This window comes from Nerophis ophidion, linkage group LG14, assembly GCF_033978795.1.
Source record: "Nerophis ophidion isolate RoL-2023_Sa linkage group LG14, RoL_Noph_v1.0, whole genome shotgun sequence".
Taxonomy (NCBI): Eukaryota; Metazoa; Chordata; class Actinopteri; order Syngnathiformes; family Syngnathidae; genus Nerophis; species Nerophis ophidion.
The window spans coordinates 17,867,233-17,883,021 of record NC_084624.1 but is presented as its reverse complement, the minus strand read 5'-3'; the positions used below and the strand labels follow the sequence as shown (position 1 = coordinate 17,883,021).

Genomic DNA, 15,789 nt, shown 5'->3' with positions numbered 1-15,789 from the left:
ATGCATGTAATCACAGCAGTATAATGATTCTATGTGTCTATATTAAAACATTCTTGTTCATACTTCATTAATATATGTTTATTTTAAACTTTCATGCAGAGAGGGACATCAAAACTAAGTCAATTCACCAAAACTGTATTTATTAAACAGTTATTAAGCAGTGGCACAAACATTGATGTCATTTCAAAACAAAAAGTGCAAGATTGTCAGAGACATTTCAAAACAAACTATGAGTGCACTTTTGTGCATGATGTCACTAAGCAAAACAACACTCAATTAAAGTGCACTTTTTGTACAGAACGCCACTACAATAGTTTAAAACAAATAAAGTGCACTTTTGTGCATGATGTCACTAAGCAAAACGACACTAAATTAAAATGCATTTTTTGTACAGAACGCCACTACAACAGTTTAAAACAAATAAAGTGCACCTTTGTGCATGATGTCACACAAGATATTTCAATAAGTGCCAAATGCAAATGAGCTGCATAATAAGAAATCAAATAGATAGATAGATAGTACTTTATTGTAGTATATATAGTATACGTACTTCGCTATGTTGTAGGTTCCTGCGGACGTTATCTCCTTCTGTTGTTGATTATTTGTTTCATACGGTGTTGATCTGGAAATGGTTGCTTCGGCATTTTGTTGGTGTGGCACCGAACGGAGATGTTGTCATGCAGAGTTTCAAGCACTCTTCATTCTCTTCATAGCGGGTGACTTTTCAAATGATGCTACATTGGCAGTGGTGCTACTTTTTGTAGCAACGCTTTTGCCGCATAACTGTTCAACATATTCCTGCTTGAAGCCAAACCACAGCCCGACGAATTCTTCTTTCATTTGTTACCAAATTCGCACCTTCTCTCTCTCGTATTACCACCCACACCACTCCGCTAGCTTTCACTGCTAACGTTACCATGTCGCTACCTGTCTGCTACGCGGGAGCGTGTGACGTTGCAGACATGACGTATGTAAGAAGGTGCGCTTGTTTTATGTCTGTGAGAAGGAGAGACAAGAAAGCCTGTAGTGTAATGCCTGCAGCTAATAGCAAATGTGTGAGATTCACATATACTCGAATATCACAATATAGTAATTTTCTATATCGCACAGAGACAACCCCGCAAAATATCGAGTATATCGATATATTGTCCAGGCCTAAGTGGAACAACCAACTCTATTCTACCACATTGAAGCCAATAAATGCACGGCTTCAACACTGTTTAATGCACTGTGACGCTATCACAATCAATGAGAAGAAAGACTTGTCAGCTGTGAAAAAAATGTGAACGATTTTTAGGGCATATTTAATCAATGTAAGGTAAAGACAAAAATACATTTCTCACCACTTTTTTAGATTTTAGGAATCTGAGTTTCCCCAGCACTCTTAGAGCAATCGCCACTGCCATATCTCTGCACTGCAGGTCTCCAAGATGAACTTGGAGACATGGCATGGTAGAAGAAGGCTAGTCAGGGAGGCCATCAAGTCCGATCCTCTCAATATTTGCACGGTTCACATTTTGTAGATCGCTGTTTGCTGGTACATCTCAGATATATTAAAGTACGTCAACCGTGCAGAAATGATGCCAGGAAGTACTTTAACACGAGATTGTCTGGAGCGGACGCCGTCTTGTTGTTGGTTGATCAAAGCTTTTCGGTTGCAAGATTTTTGGTGTGTCTTTAGTCAATAGTGCGTAAATAATGGGCTGTATATATCCATTCTAACAATGTATTACTTTAATTGGTTTTCATTTAAAATACCCTCACTTTTGAGGTTTCGTGGCTTTCATGTTGCTGTGGTGCCGTGTAGGGCTGGGCGATATGGACGGAAAAAAAAATCTTGATATATTTATACTTAAACTCGATATTTGATATATATCTCGATATGTTTTCCGGTGAAAATATACATATAAAGATATTCATTTTTGAGCGAAATTCACTGAAATTAGAGTGAAAGATAACTGTTCTGTAAACAGTCAGTTGTTCTTTTCTTAACCCAGTTAGTCAAGATGGGTATTAACAGCACAAAAAATAAACCGTTTCAGTAGCACAGAATTACATAACATAAATACAATTTAAAAATATTATTTCTACGTAAAATAAATAAACATAGCTGTGCAAATATTAAAAAATGTATGAAACTCAGATGAAAAAATAATTTGCAGGCATGCAGTTTTTAATTCCCAGTTAACAATGTAATGGACTGTCACACACGTACGGTTCTGGTCAGCGCCAAGTAGGTGACTTGACTTAATTGTGTGGCTATGATCTTCCTCACTTTGGCATACATTTTTGGCAGCATTTCTCAAGAACATTTTTGATTTGGGCTTACATGGTAAACAATTTTATCCATACGCATACATTTGTCCAAATGTGGCCAAGTTGACGCATTGTGGGTATCCTGGACGTCGTCTACATCAGTGGTCCCCAACCTTTTTGTAGCTGCAGACCGGTCAACGCTTGATAATTTGTCCCGCGGCCCGGTGGGGTGTGGGGGGGATCCTTTTTTTTTCTTTTTTTCTTTGTCATGAAAAAGGGAGGTTTTTGTCATGAAAAATGGAGGTTTTTTGGGTTGGTGCACTAATCGTATGTGTATCTTGTGTTTTTTATGTTGATTTAATTTAAACAATTTTTTTAAAAAACAAAAACATTTTAAATTTAAAAAAAAAAATTCTTCTGCGGCCCGGTACCAATCAACCGGGCCGCGGCCCAGTGGTTGGGGACCACTGGTCTACATCGCTAAAAGAAAAATCTAAGAAAGAGAATCTTTCTACTCCACTAGTTTTTTAATATATAAATCGCGCGCTTGAATATTCGCTCTTCTCTTCTACTCTCTCATTGTCATTTGGGATGTCTGTTGTGATTTCCCTTCTTGGTTTGATGACCCGCGCTATCCTGCCTCTGATTGGCCTGTCCCTAATGTTTTGCCCTAATGGCAACCAATCACAATTCATAGTAAACAACCAACCAATCATGGATGTTCATGTACGTGCAAGAAGTAAGATGGAAGGGGAGGGGTTTAGTAGCCCATGGAGCGTTGAGAGGAATCAAGGAACACAACAAATAAGCGGTGTTTGGTCATTTTAACGTGAAATAAATTACCATATTTTTCGGAATATACGTCGCAGTTTTTTTCATAGTTTGGCCGATGGTGCGACTTATACTCATGAGTGACTTATGTGTGAAATTATTAACACATTACCGTAAAATATCAAATAATATAATTTAGCTCATTCACGTTAGAGACTAGATGTGTAAGATTTCATCGGATTTAGCAATTAGGAGTGATGTATAGCTTGTTGTATATGTTATAGTTATTTGAATGATTCTTACCATAATATGTTACGTTAACATAGCAGGCACCTTCTCAGTTGGTTATTTATGCCTCATAACGTACACTTATTCAGCCTGTTGTTCACTATTCTTTATTTATTTTGAATTGCCTTTCAAATGTCTATTCTTGGTGTTGGGTTTTATCAAATAAATTTCCCCAAAAAATGCGACTTATACTCCAGTGCGACTTATATATGTTTTTTTCCTTCTTTATTTTGCATTTTCGGCAGGTGCGACTTATACTCGGAAAAATACGAAATACAGATATTCCGATATTTTCTTAATCCATATCATGTTTAGAAATATAACCATATATCTTACAAACTCAATATATCGGCCAGCCCTAGCGTCGCGCCACGATCAATCTAATTGATCAAGGTTTGAGGATGATGGCCAAAATTCCAAAAAAAGTGCTGTTTTACTTTTAAGAAGCTGGAGCAAAAAAGTATATTGAGGGTTTCTTTATTTATTAAAAAAATAAATGAAACTTGATTAAAGATATGTGCATATAGTTACTTTTTGAAGACATTCAACAATATGGTTACAATAAAAATAACTGTAATAATTGTGGTCTCAATAGTTCTGATATAAAATGTTCATATTGTGATGTTAATGGCTGTGATATTTTTTCCAGGCAAGCAATCCAATCAACAGCACCGGAGAGGAGCAAAGGAAGGAAGTCGCTGAAGGCATCCCATCAGACGTTGAAGGATCACTTTTGGGTAAAATTCAATAGTTGTTTGACGTCTCTTTAGTTGCATTTGCACTGCAGGTCAAAGCACAATTCTGATTTCCTGCTGACAGTACATCAGATTTATAGGTAAAGTAGTCCTCCTGTTACGACGTTTCACATGAATTATTGATAAAGTACAAGAAGAAAAACACAACTCGATATGTGCATGCTTGTGGAAGAATACGCTTGATGACTGCTTCACGACAATAATGTCCCGTGTGTTTGTTCCATACATGATATCTGTAACATAAAACAAAGGGAGAAGTCCAGTTGAATGATATGTGGTCAACAAGGCAGATGTGTGTGTTGTGATCATGACAGTGGTTCTCAAATGGGGGTATGCGTACCCCTGGGGGTACTTGAAGGTATGCCAAGGGGTACGTGAGAATTTTTTAAAATATTCTAAAAATAGCAACAATTCAAAAATCCTTTATAAATATATTTATTGAATAATACTTCAACAAAGTATGAATGTAAATTCATAAACTGTGAAAAGAAATGCAACAATGCAATATTCAGTGTTGACAGCTAGATTTGTTTGTGGACATGTTCCATAAATATTGATGTTAAAGATTTCTGTTTTTGTGAAGAAATGTTTAGAATTAAGTTCATGAATCCAGATGGATCTCTATTACAATCCCCAAAAAGGGCACTTTAAGTTCATGATAACTTCTATGTGTAGAAATCTTTATTTATAATTGAATCACTTGTTTATTTTTCCACAAGTTTTTAGTTATTTTTTTTCCAAATGGTTCAAGAAAGGCCACTACAAATGAGCAATATTTTGCACTGTTATACAATTAAAAAAATCAGAAACTGATGACATAGTGCTGTATTTTACTTCATCTCTTTCTTTCAACCAAAAATGTTTTGCTCTTTTTAGGGGATACTTGATTTAAAAAAAATGTTCACAGGGGGTACATCACTGAAAAAAGGTTGAGAACCACTGGAACATGAGATTACATTGAAAACATCTGATCGGCATATTTTATCAAGTACTTTTTTAATACATCTGTAGAATTTGAATTCCGCTTGTAACAGTCACTACTAGCTAGTGAGGTCACGTTATAGAAGTAGATCGGATGTCGCTGCAGCAGTACATTTGAAACGTGAAAAAAATGAAAATAATAATGGACTCAGCCAGTGTTCATGTTTACAGTGTCAGGGTTGAGACGCCAAGCTCGGCAGCTTGCTGTGCCGCTGGCAACACTTTCAGTGAAGTTGGTGCTGGAGAGGCTGAGGGAGATCACTGGAAGTGAGGACAATGACCGGGAGATCCTCACCGCACCCCAAAGTGTGAGTACTGTATGTCTGTTATTATTTCACAGTGTTTTGTCCCAGGTTTCTTTAAAGTGTACCCACCACCAAATTTGGGGTGAGTTTTTAACCTCCCATTATATTTGAATCCCTCCATGATTCTGTGATGTTGCAATTGCGCCATGTAAGGGTAAGACAATTAAGAACATGTTTCATTCTGACCTAGCAAAGGGGAAGGATTTACACGACACAAATGTAAAAATGTGATAATATTCTCTCATCGTCTCTCATATATCAGCAAAAATAAGTACTATAGATTGCTCTCAACACTTCACAAATGCTCTTAACGTGTTGGGGTAAACGTGTTGGAAAAGAAAGGATTGTTTAAAATTGACAAACACTTTTCAAATGTAAAACATACACCAAACATCTGTCACTTGTGGACGACAGAGTAGACAGCGGACAATAAGAAAGCCTTTGGTGATGTTTAAATTTATTATTATAAGTAAGATTACTATTTTTCATTAAAATTAATTAAAACAGTACAGTCATTTGAATATCTAGCCATTGCTTGTGTTAGGGATATTTCGTCTTTATGTAGAATGGAATGCATAGGGAGTCGTTCTTTGGAAAACTCTGTTTTGCTTGGAGAACAAAACACAAGAGGTCTCGCATGTTGCTATTGTAACGCCTGCCCTTAGTGCAATACAGAAAATGACTATATTGTGATATTCGAGTATATGTTCTCACACAGTTGCTTTTGGCTGCGGGCATTACACTACATGCGTTTCCCACTCTTTCTTGTCTCTCCTTCTCCCAGAGACATAAACAAGCGCACCTTCTTGCATACGTCACATACTGTCACGCGTGCAATGTCACACGCCTTCCCCGAGCAAAGCGGTAGCTACATGGGTAACATTAGCTGTGATGCTAACGGAGCAGTGCGAGTGGTAATACGAGAGAGAGAAGGTACGAATCTGGTAACAAATGGAGGAATAATTATTTCCCAAGAAAAACAGCATGGGGTGCATCGTCTGGCGGTGGTTTGGCTTCAAGCGGGAATATTTTGAACAATTATGTGGCAAAAGCGTTGCTGCAAACCGTAGCAGCCCTGCTAATTTGTAGCATCATTTGAAAAGTCACCCGCTAGAGAATGAAGAGTGCTTGAAACTCTGCATGTCTACATCTCCGTTCGGTGCCACACCCACAAAATGCCAAAGCAAAAATTTCCAGATCAACCCAGTATGAAGGTCTTTATTGCAGTGGTCTGTAACACAGTGCACAGTGAATGGTGGTGAATCCACTTTTGTACCAGTAACTTTCGGGAATAGGTGTCAACAGTTATGAGCATTTACTTCGGTACATACCACCTTTTACCAGCAACGGGCGCTTTTGCACCACTTCTTCCGTCACATATGATACAAATACTTTTATTTATCCTACAAGCGATCTCATTCAAATTGCAGTAATATTATTAGTAGGGGCATGAGGAGCCCACAGGCAGTGAGAGAGGGACATGAGTGTTTGGCAAAAACTGCAACGCATTTACCTATTGAGACTGAATAAAACTGAATAAAGGCTGCAGTTTAATTGTTTTCACAATTGTTGAATCCGTATTGTTACCTCTAAAGTTGTGCAGCATTAACCTTTTCGGTTTTTATTAAATGGGATTACTTGCTACTTATGTGATGGTTGACGGATGACAGCGAGACTTGTGCAGTCACTTTAATTAGCAATTTTCTACGCATTCGCTCTGATCTGAGTGAATCAAGTGAGGTTCTGCACATGCGCTCTGCTATAGGTAAATCAAGTGGGGGGGAGCCTTAGCGTGCAGGTTAAGTTTTGATCAACTGAATCGATTTGCTTTGGTGAGTGACTCAGAGGTACCCGAGTCAGGAAAAAAAAAAAATCACATTTGCCATCAGTAATGATGGTAAACCCCTGCTTCACATTTCATTCTTATCTGTTGAATCCTCATCCCTCTGAAAGTGGTCACATTTTCCCATCCTCACTTGCATTTTCTCATGTGCTTAGAATCGTTGCCTCTGCTTGTTCCGGTTATTACCATGGAATGTGTCCAGACAAACACAGAGTCTGGTGCTCTTTTTAAACTTAATTGCCGACCTTAACACGCCGACAGCAGCCCTCACACAAACACACTCCAAATTCAGTGTCATAGCATAGCTGATGCTTCCTACAAGAGAGGAGTAACTCTCTAGAGCAGGGGTGTCAAACTCAAATACAGAGTGGGCCAAAATTTAAAACTGAACAAAGTCGCGGGCCAAGGTTGAACAAATTAACCTTTTAATAGGGACCCAAACAAGTTTTGCATTGAATATTGAACAAGCAAGGCTTATATATCTTTATAGTGACATGCAAAATTGAGGTTTCAAATAATAATATTAATAATAAAAAAATATCAATGGCATATCAAATACAATTTTAATAAAAATTGAATGCCTCTTTTCTATTTGCAGCCTTCTGAGGTAAATATCGAAATAAACTTTTTCCACAGGCTAACAATAAATTTGAAAATAAAATAACAATAATGAATGAATCAAACAGTCAAGCTTTGAAGTAGCATGATAAAGTGCATGAATAAAATGTTAATTATTGCTCAGTTTGCTACACTAATTTGCTTTATTTCTGACAATGGAACAAGCAACGCTTGTATAACCTAATAGTACAAAAACAACTTTCAAAAAACAAATTAAAAAACATCAATGGTATATTAAATAAAATGTAAATAAAAAATGTAATGCCTCTTTTCTATTTGCAGCCTTCTGAGGTAAATATCAACATTAACTTTTTCCACAGGTTAATCATTTTTTTGTGTGTTGGGTGGGGGTGTATTGTAGCGTCCTGGAAGAGTTAGTGCTGCAAGGGCTCCTGGGTATTTGTTCTGTTGTGTTAATGATGTGTTACGGTGCGGATGTTCTCCCTAAATGTGTTTGTCATTCTTGTTTAGTGCGGGTTCACAGTGTGGCGCATATTTGTAACAGTGTTAAAGTTGTTTCAAGGGCCACCCTGAGTGTGACCTTTATGGCTGTTGACCAAATATGCTTTGCATTCACTTATGTGTGTGTGTAGTAGCCGCATATATTACGTGACTGGGCAGGCATGCTGTTTGTAAGGAGGAAAAGCAGACGTGATGACAGGTTGTAGAGGATGTTAAAAGCAGTACCTTTAAGGCACGTCTCCAATATTGTTGTCCAGGTGCAAATTGGGAGAAATTCAGGAGAATGGTTGCCTCGGGAGATTTTCGGGAGGGGCACTGAAATTCGGTAGTCTCCCGGGAAAATCGTGAGCGTTGGCAAGTATGAGTATTAGCGGCACCGCCGCTGTATAATTCCAGTGAGCCAGCTCTAATGTTGATTTGATATTGCTTCAAGGGCCAAATTAAATTACACGGCGGGCCAAATTTGGCTCGCGGGCCAGAGTTTGACACCCATGCTCTAGAGTCCACACCATCAGCACAGCACTTCCTCATTATCCACCAATCACACTAACATTAAAGTTAACACCGGAATTCTGCACATCAACATAATAACTCAAGCAGTTTGTTACACAATCTTCATTTGTTTCTTCAATCGTGTATCAAAGATCAATTTTTGGTGTACTCTGAGGATTGTATGCACTTACTGTGCTGTAAAATGTCGCACTTTTGTTTGCATATTTCACAGGTCAAGCTGTGCGCCCTGCTGGAGTCTGCCAAAGAGCTGTTGATACATGGATGCCTCTGCCCCAAGCTGCTTTGGCAGGAATACAGGAAGTATCATGTGTGTGGAAGGTTTTTTTCCAATACTGCAGAAAAGGCTGGGTGATTATGGCCTAAATCTAAATCTTGATTTATTAATTTACCGTTAATGCACAATTATCGATTCACGGTGGCAGAAGGGTTAGTGCGTTAGAGATGCGCGGTTTGCGGTCTCATCCGCGGAGTCCGGTTGACATGACGAAAACATTTTTTTTAATTAGATTCGGGCGGGTGGCGGTTGAACCATCCGGAGACATTTGATATACATGGTTCTGGGATCGGTATCCTTTGCCATTCAAAGAGCCATTTAAGACCTGTTCATAAAGCGAAGAAGTCAATAGGAGACGCTATTATTCTCTTGAACGACTACCGGCAGTCACCCAGATATTAAATATTAGTGCGTGCTATGAAGCCATTGGCTTGGTCGCCTTCTACATCATACACGATCTGCTTGTCAGTCCAGCATCATGTTGTGTGTGGCTTCCGCGGCAACGCGCACACGACTGCAAGGCATACTACGTGCGTCGGTAAGGTGGGCGGGGTTGGGGGTGCGGGGGTGTAAAATATATTCAGGATGTGTCATGAATACAAATGATTATGGGTATTAGTTGTGTTGCGTTTATGTTGTGTTACTGTGAGGATGTTCTCCCGAAATGTGTTTGTCAATCTTGTATTGTGTGGCTTCATAGCGTGGCGCATATTAGTAAGTGTTAGTTGTTTATATCACAACCATCAGTGTACTCTGTGTCACCCAGTATGCCAATCAATCTCATACGTGTGATAGCGGAAGCTGCACACAACATGTTGCTGGACCAACAATCGGTTCGTACATGTGGTTGAAGGTGTCAAAGGCAATGGCTTCACAGCATGCCCATATTCTTGTCATCAGGATAAACGCTATTGAATAGTTGCGAGAACGTTAGCGGCTCCGATTGACTACATTACTCTGTGAAACAGTTTTAAATAGTTCTGTGAGTGGTAAAGGTGGCCAACCTCTGATGTAATTCAGTGGGCGGTTGGCGGGCGGGTACGGTCCCGATAAAAAGTTGGTTCGGGTGGGCGGCGAGTGGATGACGATTTTGGTGATGCGGATGATATAATTGCCTATCCGCGCATCTCTATAGTGCGTCTGCCTCACAATTCAAAGGTCCTGAGAAGTCAGGGTTCAATCCCGGGCTCGGGATCTTTCTGTGTTGAGTTTGCATGTTCTCCCTGTGAATGCGTGGGTTCTCTCCGGGTACTCTGGCTTCCTCCCACTTCTAAAGACATGCACCTGGGGATAGGTTGATTGGCAACACTAAATTGGCCCTAGTGTGTGAATGTGAGTGTGAATGTTGTCTGTCTATCTGTGTTGGCCCTGCGATGAGGTGGGAACTTGTCCAGGGTGTACACCGCCTTCCGCCGGATTGTAGTTGAGATAGGCGCGAGTGCCCCCCGCAACCTTAAAGGGAATAAGCGGTAAAAAAAGGATGAGTGGGTGGATGGATGGATGCACGATTATCGCACTCTCAACTACTATTCTACTTTTTGGTCAATGTCATCCTTATTGTAGCCAAAGTACAGTAGCGTGGTACCTCAACTTATGAGTGCGAATATTTGGTGTCTACGTTTAGGTATTAATGTTGCTTTCAACGACATGTGCTTTACTTTTTATGGTTGTGGTTGATTCTTGTTGGATCAACCAGCACACAAGACCGTAACAATAGTATAACATCACCACAAGTGTCTCCCAGTTTTTCCTCAATGTGTAAAATTTATGCACTGAAAATAGTGTAAAAGGACTTTAGTCAGTGTTTTTTTGCAGTGATAATTATGACCATTTGATACAGATTGTATTACATATTGGAGAATGAATTACTTTGTTATTGTATTTAAATTATTGAAGAATTTAAATAAGTGCTGGGCGATTATGGTGAAATCTAAATTAGATTAGATAGTACTTTATTTATTCCGTCAGGAGAGTTCCTTCAGGAAAATTAAAATTTTCAGCACAATCCCATTCAAGTTTAGACAAACATTACAGGGAGACAGAACAGGATCGCTGACGGGTCTGCCGGCTTCCAGCGCCCCTTACAAAAAAGATGAGATAAAGGTAAACAAAGGGGGGGAGGGGGGGGAGAAAAAAATAGAAGATTAAAATAAAATTTAAAAAATCGGTCTTTGCCTGGGCCCTGGAGAGGAGGTGCAGACTGAGGCCAAGGGAAAAAAAACAAATAAATAAAAAAAATAAAAAAACAACTCATAACCATGGTACACATCCCTCTTTCATGTGTGTAAGACGGAAACATCAAAGAACACAGAGGACATTAAAGACATTAAAGCAGCACATAAAACCAGACACTTCTACATACAGCTATGAATAAAAAGTAAAAGAAACATATCCAATGTGGTGGCCTCTGCGGTGTTCCACGCCATCGTCTGCTGGGGAGGAGGGAGCATGGTCAGAGACAGAAGCAGACCCAACAAAGCAACCAAGACAGCCGACTCCACTCTCGGCCAGTGTCCAGTCCGCATGGATGAGTGAGGATACGTCCAAGGTGACTGAGGTGTCCGACACCTGCTCACCCAGTCAAGACACCGCGAAGCCTCTCCGTCCCAGCGCTCAGTGCTAGCTCTGCAGCCCTGTCCCTTCATCCGCATCTCCTCCAGTACATCCAAACATACTCTGGTGTAGCAGACACCCAGCAGCTGGTCTCCATAGCCAAAAGGCTCCCGGGAGGCAGATCCGGAAGTCCACAAAAAAAGCACCACAGAGGTCACGAAAGTGCCACCCCCTGTCACACAGCCCCAAAGGGTCCCGGACCAAAAGGCAAAAAAATATAATAAGACATGAAAACAAGAGGGAAACACAAAAGGATGACACAAGAGCACAGAGCTCCTGCCTACAGCAGCCACTACAGCAGCGCCATCTTGGAAAAAAAAAAAAAAAAAAAAATTGGTTCCTGTAGGAATTTGCGATGGCGCAGACGTTCCAATTAACACAAAATTCAACCGATCTTCGCGAATTATGTTCCGCCTGGCAACTTTGTCCAATGCCTGCAGCTTTCCTGCATATTTGGAACAATCAGGGTCATTTTTGGCAATCAGATTTGTTTGAGGGGTGGCGCTCAGACACGCACATCAACTGGAGTCCTTATTGTAGCCCAACTGTTTCCAAACAACTGACACATAATTGCTCCTGGGTACAAACTGCTGTTGTACTGTTGACTCACTGTTGGACTTTTCCCCATGACACTTCTGTTTAGAGGACTAAATGTGACAGTGTCATGTGACTACTCAACTTCTTCTGCTGCTTTTTTGGCCAGCCTTCATGCTTTGCAGCACCTGGCTGCTTTTTATGTTTTATTAGAGAGAATTACAAGTGGAAGCACCAAAATAACTGTCACAACTGTTTTACATTTACGTTCAAATAAAAAACTCTAAATGTCGGTTTTGATATTTTTTTTAATTACTTTTCTAGTCCTGGTGTATCAACATAATGATGAGTGTGACTTATTTACAGAAACTACCCAAGCTGGATATTGTGTACCAACTTCACTTGAACGGTGTCCTCACATTAAAGGATCTTTTAAAGAGGTGAGATATGTTTGTTATATTTTGTTAATTTATTGCACAGCTACTTTTAACATTTTGGAGCCCAGGCTAGCTTTTAGAATCTTTAGTTACTTTTGTGTTTACTTTATATTTTACCTTCAAACCATTTATCTTGCCTTAGTTGTTATTTTCGAGGAAAACCTCTCTTGTGGGACATAATTTTTTCCCCCCATTTTGATATAGGGCCCGATTTACTAAGATCCAAATACCATGCGTTAAACGGCGTGTGCTATCTATAAAATACCGTGTTGCGTGTAACTTATTAACACTGTGTGTACAATTGTAAAGTGGTGCTGACCACCTTATTTAAATTAGGATTTTGTGTGTACTATACGGGGCATCAACTCATTTACTGCACATTCATGTTATCATGCAGGAGACATCTACCACTTTTTATGGGCATTTTAGAAGCAGCTGTGCACTGCATCTACATTGACACAACTTTTTTTAAATTTTTACCGCCGAATGTGCGCTTATTGAAAAGAGGCTGCACTTACTCCGCTCCAGACGGAAAAAAAATGTATACTTAAAAAAGTTTTTTCATATAAGGAATTTTTAATAATAAATATTCTATTTAAAGAAAAAAAACTTCACTAAAGAAATACCAAAGTACACCTAAACGCATCAGTTGAATTTGTTTTAATCTGTCCCTTAAATCCTCCAGTCACGATAAAATTATAAAATGAGGATGCTGTGAAGCTTGCCTCAGTACAAGCTATGCTACTCTGTCTGTTACTCTTGTCTGCAGTATGCCCCAAAAATACATTTTGCCAGGGATACACACGAGTTGCTTTTACTCAGTGGCATCTATAGATCCAACAACAAACTTAACGACTAGCAACACACATACCGGCTAATCCACCTAGTGCTACCAACAAACCCTGGTTCACAAAGGACATTAAATTTTCACTTACATTTTCAATCAATCTCCCATCAAGTGTATGGTACCAAAATAATTTAAAGACTCCATTAGCATCCCCATTCCCTAATCAAACAAAATACTGACTTTAATGACTAGGTGGTGCCTCTCCAGGTGAAAGGGGCAGTCGCCCGGGACAGGCAGACGGACGGGGTTGTATTACCTGAGATACTTTTTTTTTTGGACTTAGTAAATATTGACTTACTAAGACAAAATAATGACTAAGTCAAAATAATGACTTACTTTAAATAAGCGTTTGCAATAATGGTTTGAAAAACTGAGTTAAAAGTGCTAACCCGCACCGTCTCTCCTCTCCGCCTGCCTGAGCACTGACTCCATGCGCTCTGAATACGCACTGCTGATTGGCTGTTACCGCTCTGCGTGTAACCAATCAGATGGTTCTGGGGGCGGGACAATGCTGAGTGTTGCAGAGACTTACTGACAGAGGCAGAGGCAGACAAACTTAGTGGAGCAACTTGTTAAGACTTTAGTTTAGGCGGTGGCTCTTTGTTGTTACGGTGGCCGCCTTAACAACAAAGCGATGCGGGAAACCCTGCTACAAACCCATTGTACTGACATCTGTGATAATAAAATAATCATACGAAACTGCAGCACCGGAGCACCCCAACACATACGCGTGCATTCTGTTTATTGATTTTAGTTCCGCATTCAATACAATCAACCCAGCCAATCCCCTAAATAAACTTCTAGAAATTAACATTCAAAGTATCATATGCCACTGGATTTACAATTTTCTCTCCTCAAAGACACAATGTCAGCATGGGTGGGCTCCTATCTGGACCTCTCACCATTTGCAGCGCCCGGGGCTGTGTTTTGTCTCCATGGCTTTTCTCTCTGTACACAAATGACCGCACCTCCACCATCCACAACTCAGTCTCCATGATAAAGTATGCAGATTGTACCACCCTAATTGGACTCACAACAAGCAATAACAAACAACACTACGCTCAGCAAATAACTCAAACAGAAAACTGGTGCCAAGACAACAAACTCCAACTCAATACAGCTAAAACTCAGGAAATTGTCAACTTCACTCTTAACCCCACAATAAAATCTCCCTATACATTGCTTCTGAACCCATTTCCATTACAGACTATTTTAAATTACTGGGCACTCACATCTCCAACTCACTTAAATGAAAACTCCACTCACATCACATCTATAAAAAAGCAAATCAAGGGGCTATTTTTACTTTGCCAGCTCAGAAAATTCAAAGTCCAGACCCAACCTCATCCTATCGTTCTACACCTCAATTATCCAAAGCATACTCACTTACTCAAAAAGTAATTTGGAGTCACATTCACGCAAAAAAACTACAGGCCGTCATTGATAAATCCAGCCTTATCACTGATCAACCACTTCCTTTCATAAATACACTGTGTTCACCTCTGACTACATCCACTACACCTGGTATTCACGCTCATGCCCTCTGGGAAGCGCTACAGATCACCGCCAGTCAAGTCTACAATTCATTAGGACAGGAATAGAACTTTGGATTAATTATGCTACATTCTAACTGAAATCCCTTTTTGTAACAACACAATAGACGTGAGCTATCAAAGAGGTACAGAATGTGAGTTCCACCAATTCTATACGTAGCCATTAAAACGGATTCTAATTCTGCCGAATAGACGATATGGATATTTTTTTTTAACCTCTGACTTGCTAAAATGTTGACACACACGTAAGATGGAAGATTCTCCGTACAGTTTGCACATCCTTCTGACACGTGCTGAATAAAACACAAAATACTGCTCCCAAAATGGTTATGAGTGTTGATAAATCACATTGCGTTTACTAAATAATTATATTTGCATCTTCTCCTCCCAGTATTGTGGGCGTTTTGATTATCAGCATATATTTTGCATATTAATGTAGACAGAAACGCATATTGGATTGTATGTCTTATTCTGCTGACTTAACAGACACAGTCCATTTTGCACACATTTAGTAGATCAGCTCTGCGTGTGCTATCAGGTTTAAATATGTTTTAGTACATGCAAACCCTTAGTAGATCAGGCCCATAGTGTATAACAACATTTAGGGCTAAATTCACTCCAATACTTCAAAATCGGGGTAGGGAAATGTCAATTATAGTGAGACTCTTTCTAGATCACAATAAGTGATATTAAAAAAAAAATAATTGTCTTTTTATTAGGCAAACCACATCACACCTGA

The 15,789-nt window shown here is 39.5% G+C and overlaps 1 protein-coding gene across 4 annotated transcripts in view; it reads left to right on the top strand.

The window, feature by feature from the left end:
• The window catches only part of LOC133568227 (Fanconi anemia group A protein-like), a 115,465-nt gene that overhangs the window by 16,110 nt on the left and 83,566 nt on the right, over nt 1-15,789 (top strand). For all 4 annotated transcript variants that reach the window (XM_061920025.1, XM_061920026.1, XM_061920024.1 and 1 more), the window contains exons 3-6: nt 3,965-4,052; nt 5,223-5,359; nt 9,004-9,099; nt 12,580-12,653. In XM_061920025.1, coding sequence (XP_061776009.1) covers nt 3,965-4,052; nt 5,223-5,359; nt 9,004-9,099; nt 12,580-12,653 — 395 coding nt within the window. The remainder of the gene's footprint in view (nt 1-3,964; nt 4,053-5,222; nt 5,360-9,003; nt 9,100-12,579; nt 12,654-15,789) is intronic.